Source organism: Prionailurus bengalensis, chromosome A3 (assembly GCF_016509475.1).
Source record: "Prionailurus bengalensis isolate Pbe53 chromosome A3, Fcat_Pben_1.1_paternal_pri, whole genome shotgun sequence".
Taxonomy (NCBI): domain Eukaryota; kingdom Metazoa; phylum Chordata; class Mammalia; order Carnivora; family Felidae; genus Prionailurus; species Prionailurus bengalensis.
Genome location: NC_057354.1, coordinates 31,823,046 through 31,845,951, shown reverse-complemented (window position 1 = coordinate 31,845,951; position 22,906 = coordinate 31,823,046). Strand labels below are relative to the sequence as shown.

The 22,906-nt window shown below is 35.1% G+C and overlaps 1 protein-coding gene across 1 annotated transcript in view; it reads left to right on the top strand.

Annotated features, from left to right (window-relative positions):
• The window catches only part of GPCPD1 (glycerophosphocholine phosphodiesterase 1), a 49,908-nt gene that overhangs the window by 14,138 nt on the left and 12,864 nt on the right, over positions 1–22,906 (top strand). Inside the window, exons 5-15 of the mRNA XM_043602844.1 lie at positions 3,668–3,743; positions 5,618–5,659; positions 7,531–7,654; positions 11,514–11,745; positions 13,611–13,773; positions 14,090–14,222; positions 14,970–15,024; positions 17,454–17,546; positions 19,963–20,040; positions 20,767–20,806; positions 22,194–22,255. Coding sequence (XP_043458779.1) covers positions 3,668–3,743; positions 5,618–5,659; positions 7,531–7,654; positions 11,514–11,745; positions 13,611–13,773; positions 14,090–14,222; positions 14,970–15,024; positions 17,454–17,546; positions 19,963–20,040; positions 20,767–20,806; positions 22,194–22,255 — 1,098 coding nt within the window. The remainder of the gene's footprint in view (positions 1–3,667; positions 3,744–5,617; positions 5,660–7,530; positions 7,655–11,513; positions 11,746–13,610; positions 13,774–14,089; positions 14,223–14,969; positions 15,025–17,453; positions 17,547–19,962; positions 20,041–20,766; positions 20,807–22,193; positions 22,256–22,906) is intronic.

Below are 22,906 nucleotides of genomic sequence, written 5' to 3'. Positions count from 1 at the left end.
AGCTATTCTCTTTTACTTTGTAGAATTCTAATAACATGTTAATAATGTTGAATTTTAAAATAGTGTCATAAGTGACAAATCAAAATATTATCTTAAACGTAGCACACAAAGGTGGTAGATATTCCTGGAATGAAAACACGGGTGTGAGTCTGCAGATGGTCCATTAATTTCACATCTTCACCTAAGATGATTTTTCAGTGAACATGTAACATTTTTTTTATCCATGTCTGTCCCTCTATATTTGTGGCTGGAATTAGGAATGTAACCTTATACTGAAATATTACCCAATTTTTTATTATATTGTCTTAGAGATTTTTCTTTCATTTCAGTGGAAATAGCTATTTTTCAGCAACTCATCTCCTTCTGATTTTTATAGGTGTTAATGTTTACTCATAATTAGGTCGTTACAATCTCTTACTTTGTTCTTAATCTCCCTTGATTTTTGTTTAAATCCTGTAACAAAAGAATCCTCTGTGATAGGCACCCAATTGTTTATTTTTGCAGTAGCCCAGATTCTTGTTTTGTATAGTAGTTTTCTTAATAAAATTTTCTTGGATGTGAAATACCTTCACCTGTTAACCTCAAATTTGAACCATCTCAGAAATGTCTGTCTGCCTCGCTTTCTTCACTTCATGCTTACTTACCTAGGTGACCATTTTCCTATTGGTCTTATTAAAAATAATTATTAAATAGCTATAGGTCTAGCCTCTGCCATCATAGATAAAAATTGCTCAGAACCCCTTTTTATATGCATCTTTTTTTTTTGATTTTTCAAAATGTGGAAAGACAATAGTCAATAAAGTTTTAGAAGTTTACATTTGCATTTTTCATATTTGAAAGCAGCGATATTGCATGACTAGTTGATAATTTTGCTACATGGTTTGTTCAGAACAAAACAGACCAAAAACCTCAGTCTGTGTGTTGTTTCTCTCCATGCTTTTGATATTGCTGACTGGTGTCAGTCACTGTTTAAGAAAGCAGTCATTATACTTTTTTCTTTCTTTTCAGAAATAGATTATTGGTATTTTTGTTAATATGTATGTTTGGAAACATTTCAGCAACTATCTGATTTAATATATGCTAAATTGTGAAACAACTATCAGTAATGGAATACTGTCTTGGACTGATGATGTTATTTTTTTCTTCAAAGATCCACGTACACTTGACTCCAAAGTACTTAAAATTGTGGCAGCCTTTTACAGAATGGAACTGTTCTTTTTTTTTTTTCAGATCTTGAAGAATGAGTTTATTACAGTTAGCATATTAAAAAAGATGCATGTTTTGGGGTCATTACTGAGATTTTTAATTTCCCAGTGCTTAAGTCTTAAATTTCTTAAGAATTTCAGTAAGCTAAAATTTAAGATTACCTTCTAAAGTTTAATAAAGTAGCCACAACAATTTTGAAAGTTCAGTGTATTTTGGAACTTGGTGGATTTTTTTCTATATTGTAACATTTTATTGTACCAACCAACATGGATTTGTAGTGTGAACACTTGTATACACAATAAGTCACCTGTTGAATCAGCTCTTTGGACTGCTCCTCAAATGGTCCATTCTGTCAAGCCTAGGTTATTTTATGCTGGGAGTAGTGGTTTGCTACTAAAGCAGATGAGGATGGAGTTATTAACATATTATTAAAATATGTCCTTTATCATATATATTTTATCCATAGGGCTATTCTTACGTGATTAAATGTAGATATTGTAGCTAACACTTTGTAAAGTTCCCCCCCCCACACACACACCTGAATTAATACAAAAACAAACTCTTCTATCCACTTCTTATCCCTGCTGATATTTAATATTATGTTCCTGGCACCCTTTGAAGTCACCTGTGGTTTAGTAACTTCTATAAGACTGTAGATTGCACCATCTTTGTAGCAAAGAGGGTATTTTCTGGGAAGGAGGGCATGCAGGGGAACTGAGAAGAATGGAGGAAGGGAATACATTAGATCTTTCTGGCTGCTGTTTATTGCTAAGAAACATTGTTCCTTTTTTGATATATACATTTGCATCATCTTTTGAGGATTAGAAAGTTTGACGTTTAAAACACAAATACAGAAAAATGTGATAGGGAAAAGTTGTAGTAAAAAATGTCTAGCGGATGTAGGGTTAAATGTATCTCCTTTTTTTTATTTTTTATTTTTTTAGTGGAAATGAAATTCATATTTAAGATGAATAGTTTCACATTAAAAAAAAAATTCACAAATATCTGCCCAGTCTACCAGTTCATAAGTGAACCCTTAAAACAGGGAGGTATTCAGCTAGAGAAAATAAGGATTTGCTATATTATCCCAGCATTAATGATTTGAATGAATACCTCATGCTATTTTAGTTTTCAAGTTCAAAGGTTTGCAAGTTTTAAAAAAGATTTCAACCTCTGGTTATTTTTAAGTGGCAGAATTATCTCTTGTGTTTATTTTCTGTGCCTAATTTGTCTCATGCTCATTTGTTCTCATTTGGCACATTTAATACTCATCAATATTGAAATTCTGTAAAATGATATAGAAGAGTATTTAATGTTATCTAAAAGTGTACAGTATATAGAGAGAAACTTGTATGTTCTGTGCTTTTTAAGAGTATGCTTAGGAAAGGGCTTGAAGATTATGTATGACAACATTGACAGTGATTATCCCTAAGTGGTATGATAATGAATGATTTGTTTTTTCTTTTTGCTTCTTTATATTTTATTAAATGTCTTCTGAAGATGTGAAAAGAAGAGAAATGTAAAATACCTTATAAAGTTACAGTTTGAAATTTTGCTTCTAAAATGTGTACTTAAGGGTTTTGGCACATAAGTTTAGTCAATTTTTTTTTAATTAGAGGGAAATTAGGAAACAGTACTTCAGGCCTTTAGGTGTTGATAGTTCATTTTTTTTTTAATTGCTGTAGATATTAACACATAAAGCTTTATTTTCTTTTTTTAGTAAGAGCTTGATAACAGAAGACAATATTAGTTGTCACACTGTATGAGTTTATAAACTCTAAGGCATAGAGTAAAACTAGATGTTAGTTCCCCTTTTATCAAACTTACTCTTCAAAGTTACTCATGTACATGTCTTCTATTTTAGGGTTTTCTGTGCTTTTAGAAACACTGGTTTCTATGAGAAATCTTATGTTCTTCTTGCTATTTACTTACTATAATAAAGCACTTTATTATGCCCTCTAGTTTCTTGAGTAACTTGTGATCGTTGATCCTGAAGTACTTGCACCTACTGTTCCTACTATCACAGAGTTTAGGCTCTTTCCAAACACTTGGAGAGTTACTTAAGATGAGTTACTTTATTCCTTGACTGCTGACATAACCAAGCCTAAATTATATTTGGTGTTAGTTTAACTTAAGACAGAACATCAGCTAAAGATGAAAATTTCTTTTAAAATATTTTGAATATTGTAGGCAGATTTAAGAATAAGGTTAAGATGGTTTTATGTGCCAGTTTCATCTCATTTTTCTCTGTTTACTGCCTCACCCTCATTTTCTTCCAGCACTCATCATGTTTTGTGACCTGGTACATTCCTGATTTCTGGCATATAACATTGATAAATAACAAGATGAATCTCTTGGTTTCATATTTAGTATAAGACTTAGGCCACAAACATCTAATGGAGTCATGGGTAGAAAATAAGATCTAAGAAATTATTGCAGACGTTTAACTTTTAAATTGCAGACTATCGGTGGTCCATGCCAAGTCATAGTTCACAAGTGGGAGACTCATCTACAACCACGATCAATAACCCCTTTAGGTATGGGCATTAACTGCATCTGTTTGAGGCATATGCATTAAAGTTACTAATATGCTGCACAATGGCTTAGTGGGATTTAATAAATTTTTATTCTAAAGTTTAAGGTCAATGCATTGTCAGTACTGCAAATTTCACTTAGCATATCATGGATCTTTTAAAACTAAACAGTTCTTAATTGCCTTTCTTTATAAACTTTGTTAGAAATGCTTGCCAAGTTATTTGGGGGGTGGTTAGATTGATTTATTGTGGAATATTTATTTTCATTTGGAGTAGTTACAGAGTTTGTAAAATACCATTCTTCTTGACTGAGCATCCATGGCTTTGATTATTTGCTCAGAGAGCTTCAGAGAACATTTGAGGAAAGAATTAATCCAAAACAAAGATTCTTAAATTTTTAACTTTGAATAGTAAGAGCAGTAGAATAAGTTATCCTATTTATTGTGTTTTGTTTTGTTTTGTTTTTAACTAGTAAGTACTTGAATAAGCTTGTATGAACGCATTCAGATTTCTTGGTGGTAGCAGACGTATTTTCCTCCTAATTTACTTAAATACCTGCTGGCTATGTTTAAATGGATAATCAGTTTTGTTTTGTTTTTTAAACATCATTCAGTTTTCTTGTGCCTAAAAATGGCATTTCTCTTCATACAAGTATTTTTGAATTTCCTTTTCCATACTGAGATTATAAAATTTGAAGTTCATTTCACATACGTAAATTCCCCACTTGGATTCATCTGTAAATTGACTCAGTGCTGAAAACTGTGTCTTTTAGTTTCTAGAGAGAATTAGCATTTAAAGATAATAAATGGCTTGCTAGTAGCTATCTTAGATTAGAAAGTAGTGAGAGATCCTGCTTTAGCCTGTGGCAAGGGCACATCTTTGTTTAAACAGATATTTCATTCCATCCTCTTTATTGGATTTTCTTTTTTTGTTGTAATACATTTTTGATAGTATATTTAGAATTTTCGTGATAGTGTACTTTAGAATTATAATAGTCCCATACTGAGGTTGGAAAATAATTAGGTATTAAAGATTAAAAAATAATTTGCGTTTGGAAGCATCTTGCCGTTAAATATATATTTACTTATTGTGAGAAGTGAGATGTTTGTTTCTGGTCTTCTAAAAATTAATGTTATACTTTTAGAAAACATAACTTCTAAACTTAAGAGCTGCGTGAAGTCTACCAAGAATCTTTATTGGAAACTATCACACTTATTTTAAGGAATATATCAGACTTATGTTTATCGTAAAACTGGGAAAGGAAGTAGAAGGGGAGATAGCGTTTTACTCAAGAGGGTGGGGCTTACCAGCTTTTCTTACTTAGCTGAAATTTCTGTTAGAAGGGAATGTGCTAGCACTTATTCTTTTGGTAGTTCCTCACAGCTCTGTATACGCAGGTAAGTTTGTGCTGTTTGTAAAGCTTGTAGCCGGCTATAGAGAATAGTTGGGGTTTGAGGAGAATTACCTTTTAGATAAGTTCAGAATATGCACTACATAAGAATAAGCATTTTAATTGTGCCAAGACCTTTGGTTTAAACAATCAGCCGGGAGATACTGTTGTCCAGCAGCCTGTCTCATAAATTGGTGGGTGCAGAGGTTTGCCCCAGAGCCTCCAGAGCACCTCTCTGAGGAGTTTTCTTTCTCTTCTTGTAACACCATGAATCATCACCAAGTTTGTAAGCACTTTTACTGTTTGAGAGTCTCCTTAAAAGGGAATTCTTTATTGAGGGCTACAATAAATATGCTTATTCACTTTGGGCTGCTTGTAAATTTTAGATTTAATATTTTTAAAAATCCTTAAGGTGGGTGATTTCTCAGTTGTTCAATCTGTATACATCATGAATTTTAAGGTTTTTTTTATTTTCCTTCAATTCTAGAAAGTGAAATTATTATTGACGACGGACAATTTGGAATCCACAGTAAGTGAGACTGAGTTTTGAAGATCTTTACTACTGATAATTGAGATGTTACTTTACATTTCATTAGAAACAGCACAGGGAACTATGACAGAGCATGATATTGAAAACAGAGACTAGATCCAAGAAACAAGTACATTCTGTTAAGTAATAGTTTCCAATATAATTCTTAAACTTTAAAATTTTATCCTTTCGGTTTTTATTTGACTGGTGACTTTGGGTATATGAATTAATGTACTTAACTTGAAAGTATTATACCTAACTGTTAATATATCATCACTTTTTGACATTTATGTTTGATATTAATGTTTCTAAACAATCCAAACTCTTCAGCTAAGCTTGTGCATTTTGTGTGTGTGTATATGCATTTACAGTAAGATCCAGATTAAACAAAATGTTCCAGTAATTCTCCTGAGATTTTTAACAATTAACTTACAGTATAGTAGACAACACTTTTTCTTCTGAATATGTTGAAAATGTTACCCATTCATATATTTTTTTGCTTCAGTAAATACTTCATCCTGAGGGTTTAAGTTGTCTTCAATGACTGGAATTCTCACAGTAATAGCATTATCATGCTAAACTGCATTTTTATTTTAGAACCTATACTGTAGAAGTCAAAGATAGAAGGGGGGGGGGGGGTGAGCAGAATGTGTGCTTGCAGTGACTGTGAACCAGAGATAAATTGCTGATCCTAGGTACTTGTGTTTATGCATTTCAAAAATATACATGCTTTGACAGTATTTGGATAGGAATTTAACTTCTTTTCCTTAATTTTATTTGGGATTACAGTATTTATATTACATTGTAAGGTAGCCTAAAATACTTGAATAGCTTTAGCATGTAGTGTTTTAGAGTCTTGTCTTCTTTATTTACGAAAGATTATATTTTTATGTCACATGTTTTAGAGAACTTGGTTTATGGAGTAGTTTTCTCATGTCCTTAACTATAGTGCATGACATTACATCCCTCTATTGTATGTTAGTTACTATGTGTATTTATAAATGCATGGCATTTCTTTCCTCCTTTGTAGTTGTTATTCTCTTAAAACTCAGCTTAAGTTAGCTTTTAGGATGAAAAGCCATTTCTCCAACTTTGTCCATTTCTGAGAAGAGTTTAAAATTAAAAAGGATAATGGTTTCTCTTTATTTTTAAGATTTGAAAATTATTAAACCTTTTAAAGTTATACCTAAAGGAAAAGGTTTCTTCTTTTTTTCAAGTCCTGTTGATAAAAAAACAAAACAAAACAAAAACAATTCACGTTCAGAACAGTTGGTAACTCTCTGGTATTTATGAAACTTTCATTACATATGTTAGCAAGAAATTTTAAGTTAAATAATGCTAACACAGTGTTACCATGATCATGCATTTTATTTATGGCAGAAAATATAAATGTGAGAATACATAATTCACTCACAGTTTTGTCCTTACCTTCTCATGTTTGAAGCTTCAGCTGTAGTGATATGAGTAGTTTCACCTGCATAGCTCATGTGAAGCCTTGCAAGTGTGATCCCCAGTGAAACAGCTGCTAGGTTAGAGATATTTGGAACATATATTCTTCCAGAAATAGATTTGTATAACTTCGATAATGGATTCAGTGAGAATTTACTTAAGTTTAAATTTAATTTACGTAAGTTGTTACATATGGTTAGTTGTTAATATTCATTTAACTTTTTTCCCCTTAATATAAAAGTGTTTTTCAGTGATAAATTTAAGACTATCTCTATGTTTGCTTTGGAGAGAACTTCCAGTGATATATAACTTGAGTGTATTAAAATGTGAACATGAACTAGAATTATCAACGTGTGTTGTACTTAACAGATTGCTTCAAAACATATGTATAATAATTACTGTTTTCATATTTACTCTGCCAGATGGTGTTGAAACTCTGGATTCTGGATGGCTGACATGTCAGACTGAAATAAGATTACGTTTGCATTATTCTGAAAAACCTCCTGTCTCAATAACAAAGAAAAAATTAAAGAAATCTAGATTTAGGTATTGCAATGTGTATATGTTACTTAGACCATTTGTTTTTACTAATGCTGTAGATTTCTTTTCTTTTTTTTTTTTAATGTTTATTTTTGAGAGAGAGAGTGCACGCACATGAGAGGGGGACGGGTAGAGAGACACACACAGAATCCAAAGCAGACTCCAGGCTCTGAGCTATCAGCACAGACCCCGACATGGGGCTCAAACTCATGAGCCAGAGATCATGACCTGAGACAAAGGTGGACACTTAACTGACTGAGCCACCCAGGTGCCCCTGACCCATTTGATTTTTAGCCTTTAAGTGTATAAACTAAGAACATAACACACTTATAGATAATGTTACATTTTCTAATTGAAGGGTCTTGTAAGAGTGAACTGCCTCCCTGACTCAGATTGTTACAGTTAAACATACTAGTCTTTTTTTTTTTTTTAATGTTTATTTATTGTGTGTGTGTGTGTGTGTGAGAGAGAGAGAGAGAGAGAGAGAGAGAGAGAGAGAGAGACCAAGCATGAGCAGGGAAGAGGCAGAGAGAGAGGGAGACACAGAATCCAAAGCAGACTCCAGGCTCCAAGCTGTCAGCACAGAGCCCGACATGGGGCTTGAACCCACAAACCATGAGATCATGACCTGAGCCAAAGTTGGACACTTAATCAACTGAGCCACTCAGGTGCCCCACTTCTTTTGGTCTTAACTGCTAAATTTGAAACCAGAAAATTTTGGTTTTATATAGATAAGTGATTTCCAAGTGTATGTATCTTTGTAGTTTCTACTATTTAAAATTTCTTAGTGTTGCAGTATTTAAACTTGCCATTTGAGCCCTGCGTTGGGCTCTGTGCTGACAGCTTGGAGCCTGGAGTCTGTTTCAGAGTCTGTGTTTCCCCCTCTCTCTGCCCCTCCCCTGCTCGAGCTCACTTGCTCTCTCAAAAACATTAAAAAAAAAAAATTGTTTTTTTGTTTTTTTTTTTTAAAGAAATTAGTAGATAATTAATGGTTGGGGTTCTGCTTGGATTGCAAATGCATACGGAGTCCTATACCATTCTTGTTTATGTAGAAGTTACTTTGAGTATTTGTATATATTATTGTGTTACTCAGGCTTATATTGGAATCTTTTTGTATAACCATACTTTGGTGGGCTCTACTAATTAAGTAACTGATTCCTATTGAAATAATTGTGTATGGGACACCTGGCTGACTCAGTTGGAAAAGTACGTGACTCTTGATCTCAGGGTCCTGAGTTAGAGCCCCATGCTGGGTGTAGAGATTACTAAAAAAAAGAAACTTAAAAAAATTCTGCATAACTAGAAATTTGTGTTTGTTCTGACCACCTTTCCCCCACCCCCCAATTCATATTAGTGATAGACTAAACCCTCATGGCATAGGAAATAAATTTACCTGCAAGAATATCAGGACTTTAAAAATCTAGCAAAGGTTATACATTTTAACACTTTTTTTTTTTTAATGTTTATTTGTTTTTGAGAGAGAGAGACAGACAGACAGAGCGGGAGTGGGGGAGGGGCAGAGAGAGAGGGAGACACAGAATCTGAAGCAGGCTCCAGGCTCTGAGCTGTCAGCACAGAGCCCCCATGCAGGGCTTGAACTCACGAACCATGAGATCATGACCTGAGCCAAAGTTGGACACTCAACTGACTGAGCCACCCAGACACCCCAAAAGCTTGTACATTTTAAGTAAAACACTAGACATGTTGTTCTGTCTCATTATCACTAAGTTTTAAATACAAGTTTCTCTTTTATTTGACTTCATCAATAAGGGGAAAGCAGTGTCTCTTTATGACCGATTATAACCTTCATATAGCTACTTAAAGAAAACCTTTAACATAAATGACTAAAATTCTTTCATGGATCCCTTTAAACTTGAAAATTTTTATTTTATTAAAACTTTTTTTTTTTTTTTTTGCTAAAACACATTGCTGTTAGCAAAATTGTCATTTTTTATTTTTATTTTATTTTTTTTAATGTTTATTTATGAAAGGGGAGAGACAGAAAGTGAGCAGGAGAGGGGCAGAGAGAGGGAGACACAGAATCTGAAGCAGGCTCCAGGCTCTGAGCAGTTAGCACAGAGGCTGACATGAGGCTTGAACTGACAGTCTGTGAGATCATGACCTGAGTGAAGTCGGTCACCCAACTGACTGAGCCACCCAGGTGCCCTAATAGTCATTTTTTAAAAAATCTTTATGCCTTTCTTGCCCACTTATTACTATGCAGTTGTGATCTCTTTTCATATATCCTGGTAGAGAATGTTTGTTCCTTCAGGCTAACTAACAGAGTCAGTTGTCCAGAACTCTTAAGAGTTAGACTTCTGAGAAAAGATGATTTTTGTTTCTATTAAAATACTACTCTTGATTTTACTGTGTGATTATAGAACAGTTTTGCTAATTGAGTTGTGTAGATATACCCTCTGAGAGACCTTGGGCCTCAGCAGTGGTTGGAGGCAGTAGGTTATGTAGAGAGAGCAGGCCCCACTAATACAGTTCCATTATTTGTGTTATCAGATCTCATTTAAATCTAGAGTGAAAAGTTTTCATACCTTAACTGTTACTCTATACAGCAGGTAACATCACTTCTATGTTCATAGTTTATAATTGTTTAATCTATGTACACTTTTTTCTTTTTTAATGTTTATTTTTGAGAGAGAGAATGAGAACGACTGGGGGAGGGGTGCAGAGAGAGAGAGAGAGAGAGAGAGAGGTAGACACAGTATCTGAAGCAGGCTCCAGGCTCCGAGCTGTCTGCATAGAGCCTGATGTGGGGCTTGAACTTGTGAGATCATGACCTGAGCTGAAGTTGGACGCTTAACCAGCTGAGACACCCAGCCGCTCCTAATCTATGTACATTTCAATTGGTGCAAGAAATATTCTAGAATTGAGTTGACTCTTTGGCATTACAAGTATGCTATGCAAGTAATTGTTTCTCATTGGGAGGAGACTGGTTTTTGTGGCTCTGTGGCTTAGACAGTTTGGTCTTTGTTTTCATTGCTTGAAGCCTATAAAAAGTTTTAGACTCTTGGTCTGTTTTTTGTTCATTTGTTTCATTTAGAAAACACATAAATATAAATACATAACACATGTAAAAAGTATGCATACACACAAATAGATTTAATACAATATTTTTCCTTAATAATGTACTTTTCCCAGAGTACCTGGACTCACTGTGGATAAGGTAGAAGAAAAAAGTTTTAATTTACAGCCTCCAACTCTAGTCTTTTAATGTACACTAACAATATGGTTCAATTTTATGCTTGTTTTATACGTATGTTCTTTAGTAAGACATTTCAGAAGAATTTGACATGGCCAGTTATAAATGAGATAATAGTAAATGCCTCTGTAGATTCAGTTTTTTAAAAAACAATGAAAACAACTTCAGGCATAATGAGCATGTATCTTGTTTTTTTTAATACTTTGCAGAAATATATGTAGATAAAAACATTAGTATTTTATGAAACAACTAATGCCATAACCTGTAGTATGATGCAGTCTTATATAATATGGTATTTGTATTATTTAAAGAATTAGCATATTCAAGGAAAACTTGTTTTTTAATTAAAAAAATTTTTTTTAACATTCATTTTTGAGAAACAGAGTGTGAGTGGGGGAGGGGCAGAGAGAGAGGGGGACACAGAATCTGAAGCAGGCTCCAGGCTCTGAGCTGTCAGCACAGAGCCCGATGCGGGGCTCGAACTCACAGACCGCGAGATCATGACCCGAGCCGAAGTCAGGGGCTTAATCAATTGAGCCACCCAGGTGCCCCCAGGGAACACTTTTGAATTTAGCATTTAGGTAACATTTATATGAGTTTTCCTCTTCCATTTTTGTTTTTTGCATTTCATTATTTTTTCCTTTCATGTAGGGTAAAGTTGACACTAGAGGGCTTGGAAGAAGATGACGATGATAGGGTGTCTCCTACTGTTCTTCACAAAATGTCCAACAGCCTGGAGATATCCTTAATAAGCGACAATGAATTCAAGTGCAGGCATTCGCAGCCAGAGTGTGGGTATGGCTTACAGCCCGATCGTTGGACAGAGTACAGCATACAGACAATGGAACCAGATAACCTGGAACTAATATTTGATTTTTTTGAGGTAAGTGATTATTTCACTGAGGGGATTGAGAAAGAATGCAAGCATGGGCTTATTTTTATATGTTTTAATTTTTGTAGTCTGATTTGTGTAAACCCATGATCATACATCTTTTTAGATGTTTATTCTATACATTTTAGCAGGCTTAAAAAACTTGGAGTTGATAGACTCAAGTACTATAAAAAGAATTTCAGCTGAATTGATGTTTTACATCAATGTAAGTGCCTGTTTTTTTGTGGTTTTTTTTTTAAGATTTTTAACGTTTTATTTTTTATTCTTTTTTGTTTTGTTTTGTTTTATTTATTTTGAGAGAGGGAGCAAGGGAGAGGGGCAGAGAGGGAGTGAGAGAGTCCCAGGCAGGCTCTGCACTGTCAGCACAGAGCCTGATGCAGGGCTCGATCTCACAGACTATGAGGTCATGACCTGAGCTGAAATCAAGAGTCTACCCAGGCGCCCCAAAGAATTTTTTATTTTTAAGTAATCTCTGCACCCAACATGGTGCTTGAACTCACAACCCTGAGATCAAGAGTCACGTGCTCTTCCAATGGAGCCAACCAGGTGCCCCTGTGCCTGTTCTAAATGTAAATGAATAATATCCAAAGGAGCCGCTAAGGGTAAATAGAGGGACAAGCAGACTGTATAACTATTGGTGGGCAACCCAGTGTAACCAGCATGATTGTGTCCTCTTTATGACTGTAGTCTGTGGTTTATTGAGGCATTTTATTATAAGAATGCATCATAACAGTGAACTCATTTTTGCAACTTTACTTGATATTATAAATATGTAGTAAAACATAGTTACTGTGAAAATTGTGCCAGGTTGTTTAGAATCTGCTACCAGCTTTCTAGAGCTGCTTGTGACTCTCAACATTAGAGCTCTCTGGCTTGCTGGCTGTACAGGTGCTCTCCTCTCCACAAGTCATGCGGGGTCCTCCACTGAGGTCCTTGCTTTATTGTGCCTGGCTAGTAGTTATGTGTACTGCTTTCCTGACACTCTTGCTCTTTGTCACTTGTACTCCCATTTCCATTAGATTAGAGCACCTAACCACAGTTTTGTGAAAATAGCAGAATACAGAATGGATTTAAGCTCGCAGGTAGCACCTGTTACCCATAATTAAAATCATTATAGTCTTCAAGTTTTAATAGTCTTTATGCATAGCTGTTGCAACTGGCATTTTGGCTACCTTGCATTGTATGGGATTTAAAGTGTTCCTTTCAAAAAACTACAATAAAGAATTCTATTTTTAAAAAAAATCTCTGATTCAGTGTTCCCTAAGTAATAAGATCTGTGGGACTTTATTATAAAAATGTGAGGTTTTGGTTGACTGTTTCCTTATTTCTTCAGGACCTACCTTTTAATACTCTCTTGAACATCCTAACTTCCTTTTCATTTGGTGAGCAGTTTTGGAAATACTATTTCTTTCATAGATTAGGCTGATAAAATATCCAGTGTAATCTCAAAGTGAGTATTCAGTTTCCTAGAGAGTTAACTATCCCTTTATGTCACCTGTGTGGATTCATTTTTAGAGAATATAATACACATTAACAGCCCACTACAGATACTTATTAGTCTTTGAATGTAAAAGTACTTAGAAACTTCGTCAGTGTTTTAAATTCATCTAATACATGTTAGAGGATCAGAAGTGCAAATCAACAGTTACAACTAATCAAGTACCATATAAAATCTTAAAATATTATATATTAAAAGAAAATGTATCTTTTATATTACAAAGAAGCTATCTGAATTACTTGAATATAAGTTTGATTCATATTTTATGGATCTTCCTCCATAGGTTCTGAATTAATGGAAAATATTGAAGTATAAGAAATTGAATTCATACGTCTTTTTTTTTTTTTTTTTTTTCCAGGAAGATCTCAGTGAACACGTAGTTCAGGGTGATGCTCTTCCTGGACACGTGGGGACAGCATGTCTCTTATCATCCACCATTGCTGAGAGTGGGAAGAGTGCTGGAATTCTCACTCTTCCCATCATGAGCAGAAATTCCAGAAAAACAATAGGCAAAGTGAGAGGTAAGCCTGGAGAAGCAGAGGGTCCCTTTACAAATGAGCAAAGGTTAAGTTCAAATTTTAGCTAGGGTCAAATTGAGCTTTTGCGAATGGTGGTGATTAAATTAATAATTTGTTTTAGAATATTTACTACTATAGTAACAAGGGGCATCAATTACATTTTCTGGAAGCTTTATTTGAATCAGTTTTGACTTGTTATTTTCTATTTGATAGAGATAAAGTTGGTTTGATTGGTATTGAAATGTAGTGCCATTTAAATGTTCATCGTGGCCTTTTTAATCATCTTTGTCTTTGTTTCTCCCCTTTTTTTCTATGAAAGTTGACTATATAATTATTAAGCCATTACCAGGATACAGTTGTGATATGAAATCTTCATTTTCCAAGTATTGGAAGCCAAGAACACCATTGGATGTTGGACATCGTGGTGCAGGGAATTCTACAACAACTGCTCAGTAGGTTGACTATTTGAGTGGTATTAGCATTTGGTAGCTTATGCATGGTAAGGTTCCATTGGTTTGGCCCACTAAAGGTCAAATGAGCCTTTTATTATTACCTGGGATTTAATGTAATTTGGTGATTAGGGTTCCCAATTCAAATTAATTGGAGACTCTCTCCTAAGACTATCTGGTTAATCTAATGTCTGCTGAACTGATGTCGAGAGGGACATTAACAAGAGAAATCCAGGAAAGCTTGATGCGGGGAGGCAGCCCAAACCTCAGTCTGTGTGTTGTGATCCCAGCTTTTGGCATGCTTCCCTTTCTGGGGCTCAGTTTCCTCACCTATTCTCAGTATCATTTACATACTTCTGCCCTGCTGGGTGTCAGCCTTTCCCCACTCCCCTGGTCTGCCAATATTTAAGTCCTCTGAGGCACCATTGCAAGGAGCAAGTATCTGCGTCTCTCATACTTCATGTCGCTGCAAGATTGCTTTCCTTGATAGGTCAACTCACTTGGGGAGGTATGCGTGGGTGTGGGATGTTTGTATTAAGCTTGTAAATACCTATAATCATTAGAGCTCGCATTTATGGAATAAATGCATACACCAACTAAGTGATGGTCACAATCTTAATTTGGTGGTGGCAGAAGTAGCCTCAAAACAGGGTAAGAACTGTTTCCATTGTTGAAGATAGAGTTGGCTTATCACATTTGTTTTGTCTTTTCTATAGTGGATGATAACTATATATAGTTCTTCTCTTTCAGGCTTGCTAAAGTTCAAGAGAATACTATTGCTTCTTTGAGAAATGCTGCTAGTCATGTAAGTGACTCTCTCTTCTTTTAAACAACTTGGGAATATTGGTCCAAAGGTAGGAAAGTAGAGAAATGTGGGCCTGGGGAGTCTCTTCCATTAGTAGCTTAAAAAAGTTAAGTAGGTTGAAACTGTATGCTTCTTCTGAATGTATATCTAAGTGAAGATAAAGTATCTCTAAGCATTTGTTTTTAGATTCTTGGTGAAGATTGGCATGAAAACAATGGAATCATTAGCATCTCTGTTAGAGGTTACAAGTTTTGAGTGATGGGGGCAAGGAAAACATTCCCCAGTAAGCATTTGAATTCATTAACTCAGTAATGTGCTCATTCAGATACTTTGGAAATAATGCTTATAGAAGGATTTGATAATGGTTTTATGTTAACATTTAAGTCTGTCAGTTTATATCCTGCATACCATCTTGATTAGTTAAATTATGTTAAATTAAGAAATTTATCCAGTTATAAAGTGTCCATTTTTTAGCTTGTAGTTTTTTCCAGCAACTGCAACTTGACATATTTAATCAAGAACCTGAGATTCCCCTGTGGCTCCCTGCTGCCCTGTACCTGACTAAAAGGCCTCATGCTCCCAAGTTAGGCTAAGGTGAAAACGGAGGACCATCTCATGCTCTTATTATCATTTTTTTCCCCACAGTGTCCTCCACATGCCTTAAACTTTGCCTTTTAAAAAAGAGTTCAGCAAGTAAACTTGATCAGAGAGATGTTTAACTTTATCACTTATATGAGCACACTTATTCTAAGACGTACTTTTTCATATTTTAGCATCTCTAAAATGGGTATGGGTTTTACAACTTTCTTAACCTTGCATCATGGTTTGGCACCATATTTTCCCCTTTTAGTTGTATATAAATGTTGCATTTTATAGTTCATTACATCTTACATTAATTATTTTAATGTTTAAAAATATTAATAGTGGACACTTCTATCTTTGTGTTGAAAGGATTATATTAAATCTATGAGTATGTTGGGCTCTAGTTCATCATTTGGAACCAGTTTTAGTTCATTGTAGCTAACTGTTCTAAACATTGGTTTATTAGCTGTAAGTACGTGAAGATCCCTGTTAAGGAACTTTAGCTGTCTCCATGCTTTTTGAGAGAGAATGTCATTAAGCCTTTTTTTCTTCCATGTTCTGATGAGATCCTTTGTAATTCATGCTGATCACATTTCAGAATGCCATATGCAAGTTATTAATGGCTTATTTGTTTTAATGTTACACATATCCCTGTAGAGGTTCTGGTACGTTATTGGCTTATTTCTTAGAGCTCACTCACACATGGATTTTGGGATCAAGTTTTATCACTTGGTAAAATTATCTTCCTGAAGGATGGTGATCCTGTAAAGTTAAACATTTAAACTAAAGAGCTACATAATTCGTTTAATTTTTGTAATTATTTAAGGGTGCTTGGGTTTGTTCTCTTCGGTAGAAAAGGTTTGTGTTATTGTCTTGTTTACAATACTAGAAGAAGGTAAACTTATTTCCTGCTTCAGAAGTCATTAAGGAAATGGGCTCCTTCGATTCTAGTCTGGGATCCACATGTGCTCACAAGTTGAATACCCTCCGTGACCTAAAGCTTGGGGAGGGGTGCAAGTGTATCATCCGTCCCCACACAGCACTTCTTTGGGCTGCAATATCGAACAGAATTCTCAGACCTTGTTTCCTTTGATCCCAACTGGCTTTCTTTCAGTGAACTCACACCTTTGTGGGTCAGTTTATGTTCTCAGCTTTATTTGAATTAATTCTTATGTCAGAGTGGGTCCGACTTGGGAAAATGCATCCTTAACTCATTCTTGTCGTCCTCCATCCTGTTGCGGCTCTGTCCGGAGATTGGGCTTGTGCGGTGCAGTTCTTGACCCCATTGCTGCTCTCTGTGTTTTCAGCAGCACCATCCTTTCCTCTTGACGCTGCTTCTGGGGTTTTGCCTGGAAGGGCTGGAAGGTGTGCTGCTCATGTTCAGCAGGGAGCAGAGCTAAGGCACGGCAGTTTACTCCTTTCCCTCCTCATCTCCAAGGGCCAGCTGTCCAGCTTTGGGACCTAGGGGCAAGAAGGCACCAGTTGGCCCTGTACTTCTGGCTCTTGGTGGACTCCATTTCTGCTAATAGCAGTGGTGGAGGTGACAGGCCGGCCGTTGCCACAGAGTGGCCCTGGGATGTGTTCAAGAAGATCAGTGCCCATATTTTTGCCAGGAAAAAATTGCTATGCTATCACAATGAAGTAAATACTTAAAATTGTTTTCAGAGAAGAAATTAGTTTTTAGAAAAAGCTTGAAGTGTAACATTAATTCATGAGGAGTTTTTTTTTGTTTTTATGTACAAGTCTGTAAGTTTATAGTGAACAGTAAATTTTTTACGTCCTTGTAGTTTTGGATGTATTGTGGGCCAGGTAGTGTTTTTCAAATCCCTGTTTCCTTTATTTGTTAGGGTGCAGCCTTTGTAGAATTTGATGTACATCTTTCAAAAGATTTTGTGCCTGTGGTGTATCATGATCTCACCTGTTGTTTGACAATGAAAAAGGTATGTTGAAATTCCTTCATTTTTAACTCTTAGAGTTACTTAGGTTTGAACACTAGAAAGTTGGTTTTATGTATATGTATATATTTAGTTATTTATTAAGTAGAGTTGATCAGTTCATTTTCTTAGTTGATTACTACCAATTCTTTCCTCTGTCAAGCTTTTGCAACATCAAGAGAGTGAGGAGACAGGAATAATAATTCCCTAGAGCAGGATCTCTGCACTGCTCAATTTGCTTTTTTCTGTTATCTAACAAAAGGACGTTCCAGGTGCCTTTTATGTCAGTCTGCCACTGTTCCTGTATTGAAGCAAGAGAGGAAGCTTTTATAGTGTCTATTTTCTAGGCTCCCTTCTGTTTCTGCCTCCAGCTTTTTCCCAAATTAATATGCTAATATGATTTGGCAAAATGAGAAGAGCCACAGTGGAAAAATGCTTTGGATCCAGATAGTGGAGGACGTCAGTAATGGGGTGTAGACCTAAGAGCTGGGGAGATGTGACAGACTTTTGAGCCAGGAAGGGAAATGTTCAGAACTAAACTTCCCGGTGTAAGTACTTGATATAAGGGGAATTTAAGAGGACAGAAACGAGAGACAGGGAGAGTGGTAATGTGGCCAGAGGTACAGTATGCCTGGACTGGAATGGAGATAGAATGGAGAATGGCATGGTGGAGGATAGAGTCCAGAAGATTTGAAAATCCATATAGTTTCTTAAAAATTGTAATTGTTGTGTAAATGTAATTGATAATTACATAGTGCTTAAACTTTAGTATACCAATTAAGTGATTTCTTAAGGACTTAAACTAGGAGGGATCATTTGCCATTTTCTTTAAAATTGTTGAGTATCATTTTCTGTTGAGATGATTTAAAGTTCAGGCTAATTTGCTATCATGTATGATGTTCTACCAGACACTATTGTTGTGGTATATGTGGATATGGCAAGGCACCTGGCTCTGCCTACTCGTGAATTCGAATCAGTCATGGGGATTCGGATTAGTATGATGTATAGAAAAGCATGGTTTTGTTTCTGTGAAATGGTATTAGGAGAAGGAGGGGAGGATATATATGCACCTGTTTAGACGATAGAGGTAAAATATAACTTAGTAGAAAAGGAGCAGATGGTTTTGCCATGGGGGAAAAAATCAGTGCAAAATAGAAAAAGAAGGAATGGAGAACTAAAGATCTTAGTAACCAAGATGGAGGTTAATGAATCCAGCTGTAATTTCTAAAAATCTGTGAGAGTTACCTGAAGAGTATTACTGATCCTATTGTTAATCAGATTTTGTCTTGCTCTTCAGTTGAACCTGGATGATGAGTTAGGGAATGAAAGTATCAAATTGTATGTATTTTTAGTTTTAATTTTTAAGCAAGTACTTTAAGCAAGTACTTTAAGCAAGTTTTATTTCATAAAATAAATTCATGTTCATTATAAAACAGCAGAAGGGGCGCTTGGGTGGTTTAGTTGGTTAAGTGTCCGACTCTTTATTTCAGCTAAGGTCGTGATCTCACGGTTTGTGAGTTTGAGCCCTGCTTTGGGCTCTGTGGTGACAGTGCAGAGCCTGCTTTGTGTTCCCTCCCTCCCTCCCTCTCTCTCTCTCTCTCTCTCTTCCCCCCCCCCTTTCAAAATAAATAAACTTAAAAAAAAACTGCAAAAGATTATGAAGAGTAAGCCTTCCTTTTTCCCCTTTTTCCTTGGTCACACTCTCTTATTCTTAATAGTTTATTTTGTATCCTTCTAGAAAAGCTTTATGCATACATGGCTTCATACCATATGTACATGAATGAATATACATGTAAAGGATTTAGCATATTTGTTGAAGATTTATTGGTGGTCCATTAACTCATGCCTAAACAATGTGACATATGATATGGTATTAAAATATAAAACATTTGCTCATGGGGAAAACATAATAGATTAGAGTTCCTATTACATATTACTGCTTAGCACTAATCAGACATTTGTTTCCCGTGACCATTGATTTCTGTGGCTATTTTTAACCAACTTAAGTATGAAAGATTGAGAAAAGTTTAGAAATTTACTGACAGAAATTAATCCTTACATAGTACTTGTACATGTTGATTGTGTAGTCATGTAACATGGATATATAGGTCAAATAAAATGTGAACAGAATGACAGGAAGTAGGGGAAAATAACTGATTTCTGGCTTTGTTCTCTGTGTCTTCAGGGCCCTATCCTCCCCCCAGCTGTTATTTTCTTCCAGGCACTCCCACCTACATCAAAAACAAAAGCCAGAATTTAAGAGCTGGAAGGTGGTGCTAAAAGAGAGGAGCTCCCCTACATGGGCTCACTGTGGCCACTGAACAATTATTCTCATCATTCACTAAGTTGGGATGTTAGGTCTGACTAGGGTCAACATTAAGTAATAATTTGAGGCTTATTTTTCTCTTTATTTTCTTTTTAGAAATTTGATGCTGATCCAGTTGAATTATTTGAAATTCCAGTAAAGGAATTAACATTTGACCAACTCCAGTTGTTAAAGGTAGTCACAATAGCATACAGTGTAAATGATCTTTCAGTTTTAGAATGATTTATACTTATTTGTTTATGGTAGTGTTCTCTTTGTGCATGGAGATGACTGTATATTCAGCATGTATAGAGCGTATGCTTTGATTTTCTGTTCTGTTAGGAAAAATGGGTTTGTGCTAATCCATTTGTCTTCTCTAACAGTTTCCGTGGACCCCACTGTTTCTGCATATGTGAAGGGGCTTGGCTCTAATCCTTTGTAGGTAGACCATAAGGGCTAGCCCTTCTTTCTCATTCGTAGTCTCAGGTCGCCTCTGGTCGGCATTAGCCCTTCTTTATCTAACTGTCTTTATTTTACAGTTGGCCTTTTATCCTGTCCTTGGTTTTTATATTTCTGTTACTATCTAAGCTTTGTGTATCTTTTATACCATGTAATTTTATATGATGACTCTTCCTGTTCTCGTTAGATACCTAAATAAATGGTTGATTGAATATAAACACTTTCTTAAGAATTTTTATTTATATTCTTCTCCCCTACTTGGGTATTTGATCATGATCTTATGTGTATGTATGCACATATGAAATATATACAGTTGTTAGTGATTATTCTTACTAATAATTCTACATTTTACAGTTTTCTTTAACTTGCTAGCTTTTCAAGTTACAGTTCTGTTAACCATACACCTTCATAAACTAAGACTTTTTTCCAATTGCATTTTGTGTGTGTGTGTGTGTTTTCTAGCTCGCTCATGTGACTGCACTGAAATCTAAAGATCTGAAAGGTATGTACCGATATGGAAGTGCTGTTTTCATTTCATAGTTAACATATATATGGTATTTCCTTATTCTTTTTAACTACTGTTGGTCATTTTAATGTGTATAATACTGGGCTATCTAAATAGTTTTATAGATATGAGGTCTTTACGTATATTTTCAAATGCATTTATGTCGTGTGTATAGTAATTACATGTTTTTACTGTTATGAGTTTTCTTAGCTTGATCATCAAAGTTCTTTATGATTTTGTACCTATCATTCTTTCTAAACATTCTTTTTCTTTTCTCTTTCTAAACATTTGTAACCATGACAAAATAGAGGAAAAATCAAGTATAGAAGCTGGCTCCAGAACCAGGAGTCTGAATCCAGTTCTAATATTTACCTACTGTAACCTTGGGCAGGTTACTTTAACCACTCTGTGCCTCAGTTTCCCCAAAGCTTGTCCTGCCTGTGGAATCCCTTTGTAACTCCACTTTGTGCTCTCATAGAACTTTATAGTTTGTGTCATTCATTTGAGATTTAGTGGATCCTTTTTTTAACCCTTTATTCTGTACATGTCCTGTGTCTTCAACTAGAATGTAAACCTCTCTAGGGTGGGAAAAATGTTTTTGTATTCCCTGAGACACTTACAGTGCTCTGTATATAGTAGGTGCTCGTTAGATGTTTACTTGCAGTGGTGATAACAGGATAGTTGGAATGCCTTTATGAAGAAATTGTGAAGTGCTAAAGACCGAAGTGTATCCCTAGAGCATAGATAGGACTTTCTAAGCTTTGTAGCTATTTCATGACTGTTAAAAATAAAATATATTTTATTCATTTAATTTATTAGTATTGCTTAATATTTACGTGGAAAATATTATATGACTTTAGTCTTTGTAATACACTTTTGTTTTTTTTAAGAAAGGAAAAGTTGGATATTAAATTTTTTTGCCCTCTTGGAAAAAAATTCTTACATGTTTTGAGATAAAATTTGAATTAAATGGTAGTGGTAACAAAAGCACAATGGTAGCTTTAGATTCTCTTAATTTCTAGCTTCTAAACTGATTTTGATATTTCAAATAGAAGCCTTAGCAAGAGGACCCTGCTCTTTAATTCCATTGAGAAATAACTAATCACTGCTGGTGACTACTTTGTAAAAGTAGTAAGAAATAATCACTGTTGGACTCTCAAACTTGGTGTTTCTATGAAATGTTGCAAACTAGTCTTCATAAAGGATGCTTATTTCAAAATGGAGGTTTTATAAACATAATAAATATACGAGCTTTCAAAAAATACTGCATAAAAAGGATCTCCTAATTACCTCTACATCTCTTTCTTTGTCCTAAGAGTTTAGGAAAGATCTTAGTGATAAAATGGTATTTTATCTACTGAGTTTTTATAATTTAAAATTTCAGAATCTGTGGTTGAGGAAGAAAATTCTTTTTCTGAAAATCAGCCATTTCCTTCTCTTAAGATGGTAAGTTTCTTAGGAAAACTAGCACAAGACTTACTTCATTCATTCTGTTATAACTTGAATAATTTATTTTGGGCACTAACAAGGCTGTGTCAAGGACAACATTTATAAAAACTTGTTATTGATTCTTTTTAGAGAAGATACATTTTTGGTTTGTGTACCTATCCTTTTCTTTCTTTTTTTTTTTTAAGAATAATTCACCTGCTCAAATGAATAAAAATGCTCACCTCAATGGGTTAATTTGGTAAGAATAGGAAATTCACACATTTCTGTATATAAACAAGAAATAGAAGGCACAGAAAAAAGGGGTGAGAGGGACATGTGATGGTGGGAGAGGTATTTTTACAATGTTTAAAACTGTTCTTGGGGCATCTGGCTGGCTCACTTGGAGGAGCCTGCAATTCTTGATCTTGGGGTCGTGAGTTCTAGCCCCACGTTGTGTGTAGAGATTATTTAAATAAATAAAAACTTGAAAAAAAACCAAACTGTTCCTTAGCGTTTGGAGAGAAATGAGATTGTCCAACCAAAGAAAATGAGTACCCTGGTTACATAAAATGAGGCACAAATTTCGAGAACTCCCCTGAAAAAACATAACAAATACTAGAATGAGGATTTAAAAACTAGACACAATTCAGACAGGAATCCCTTTAATAT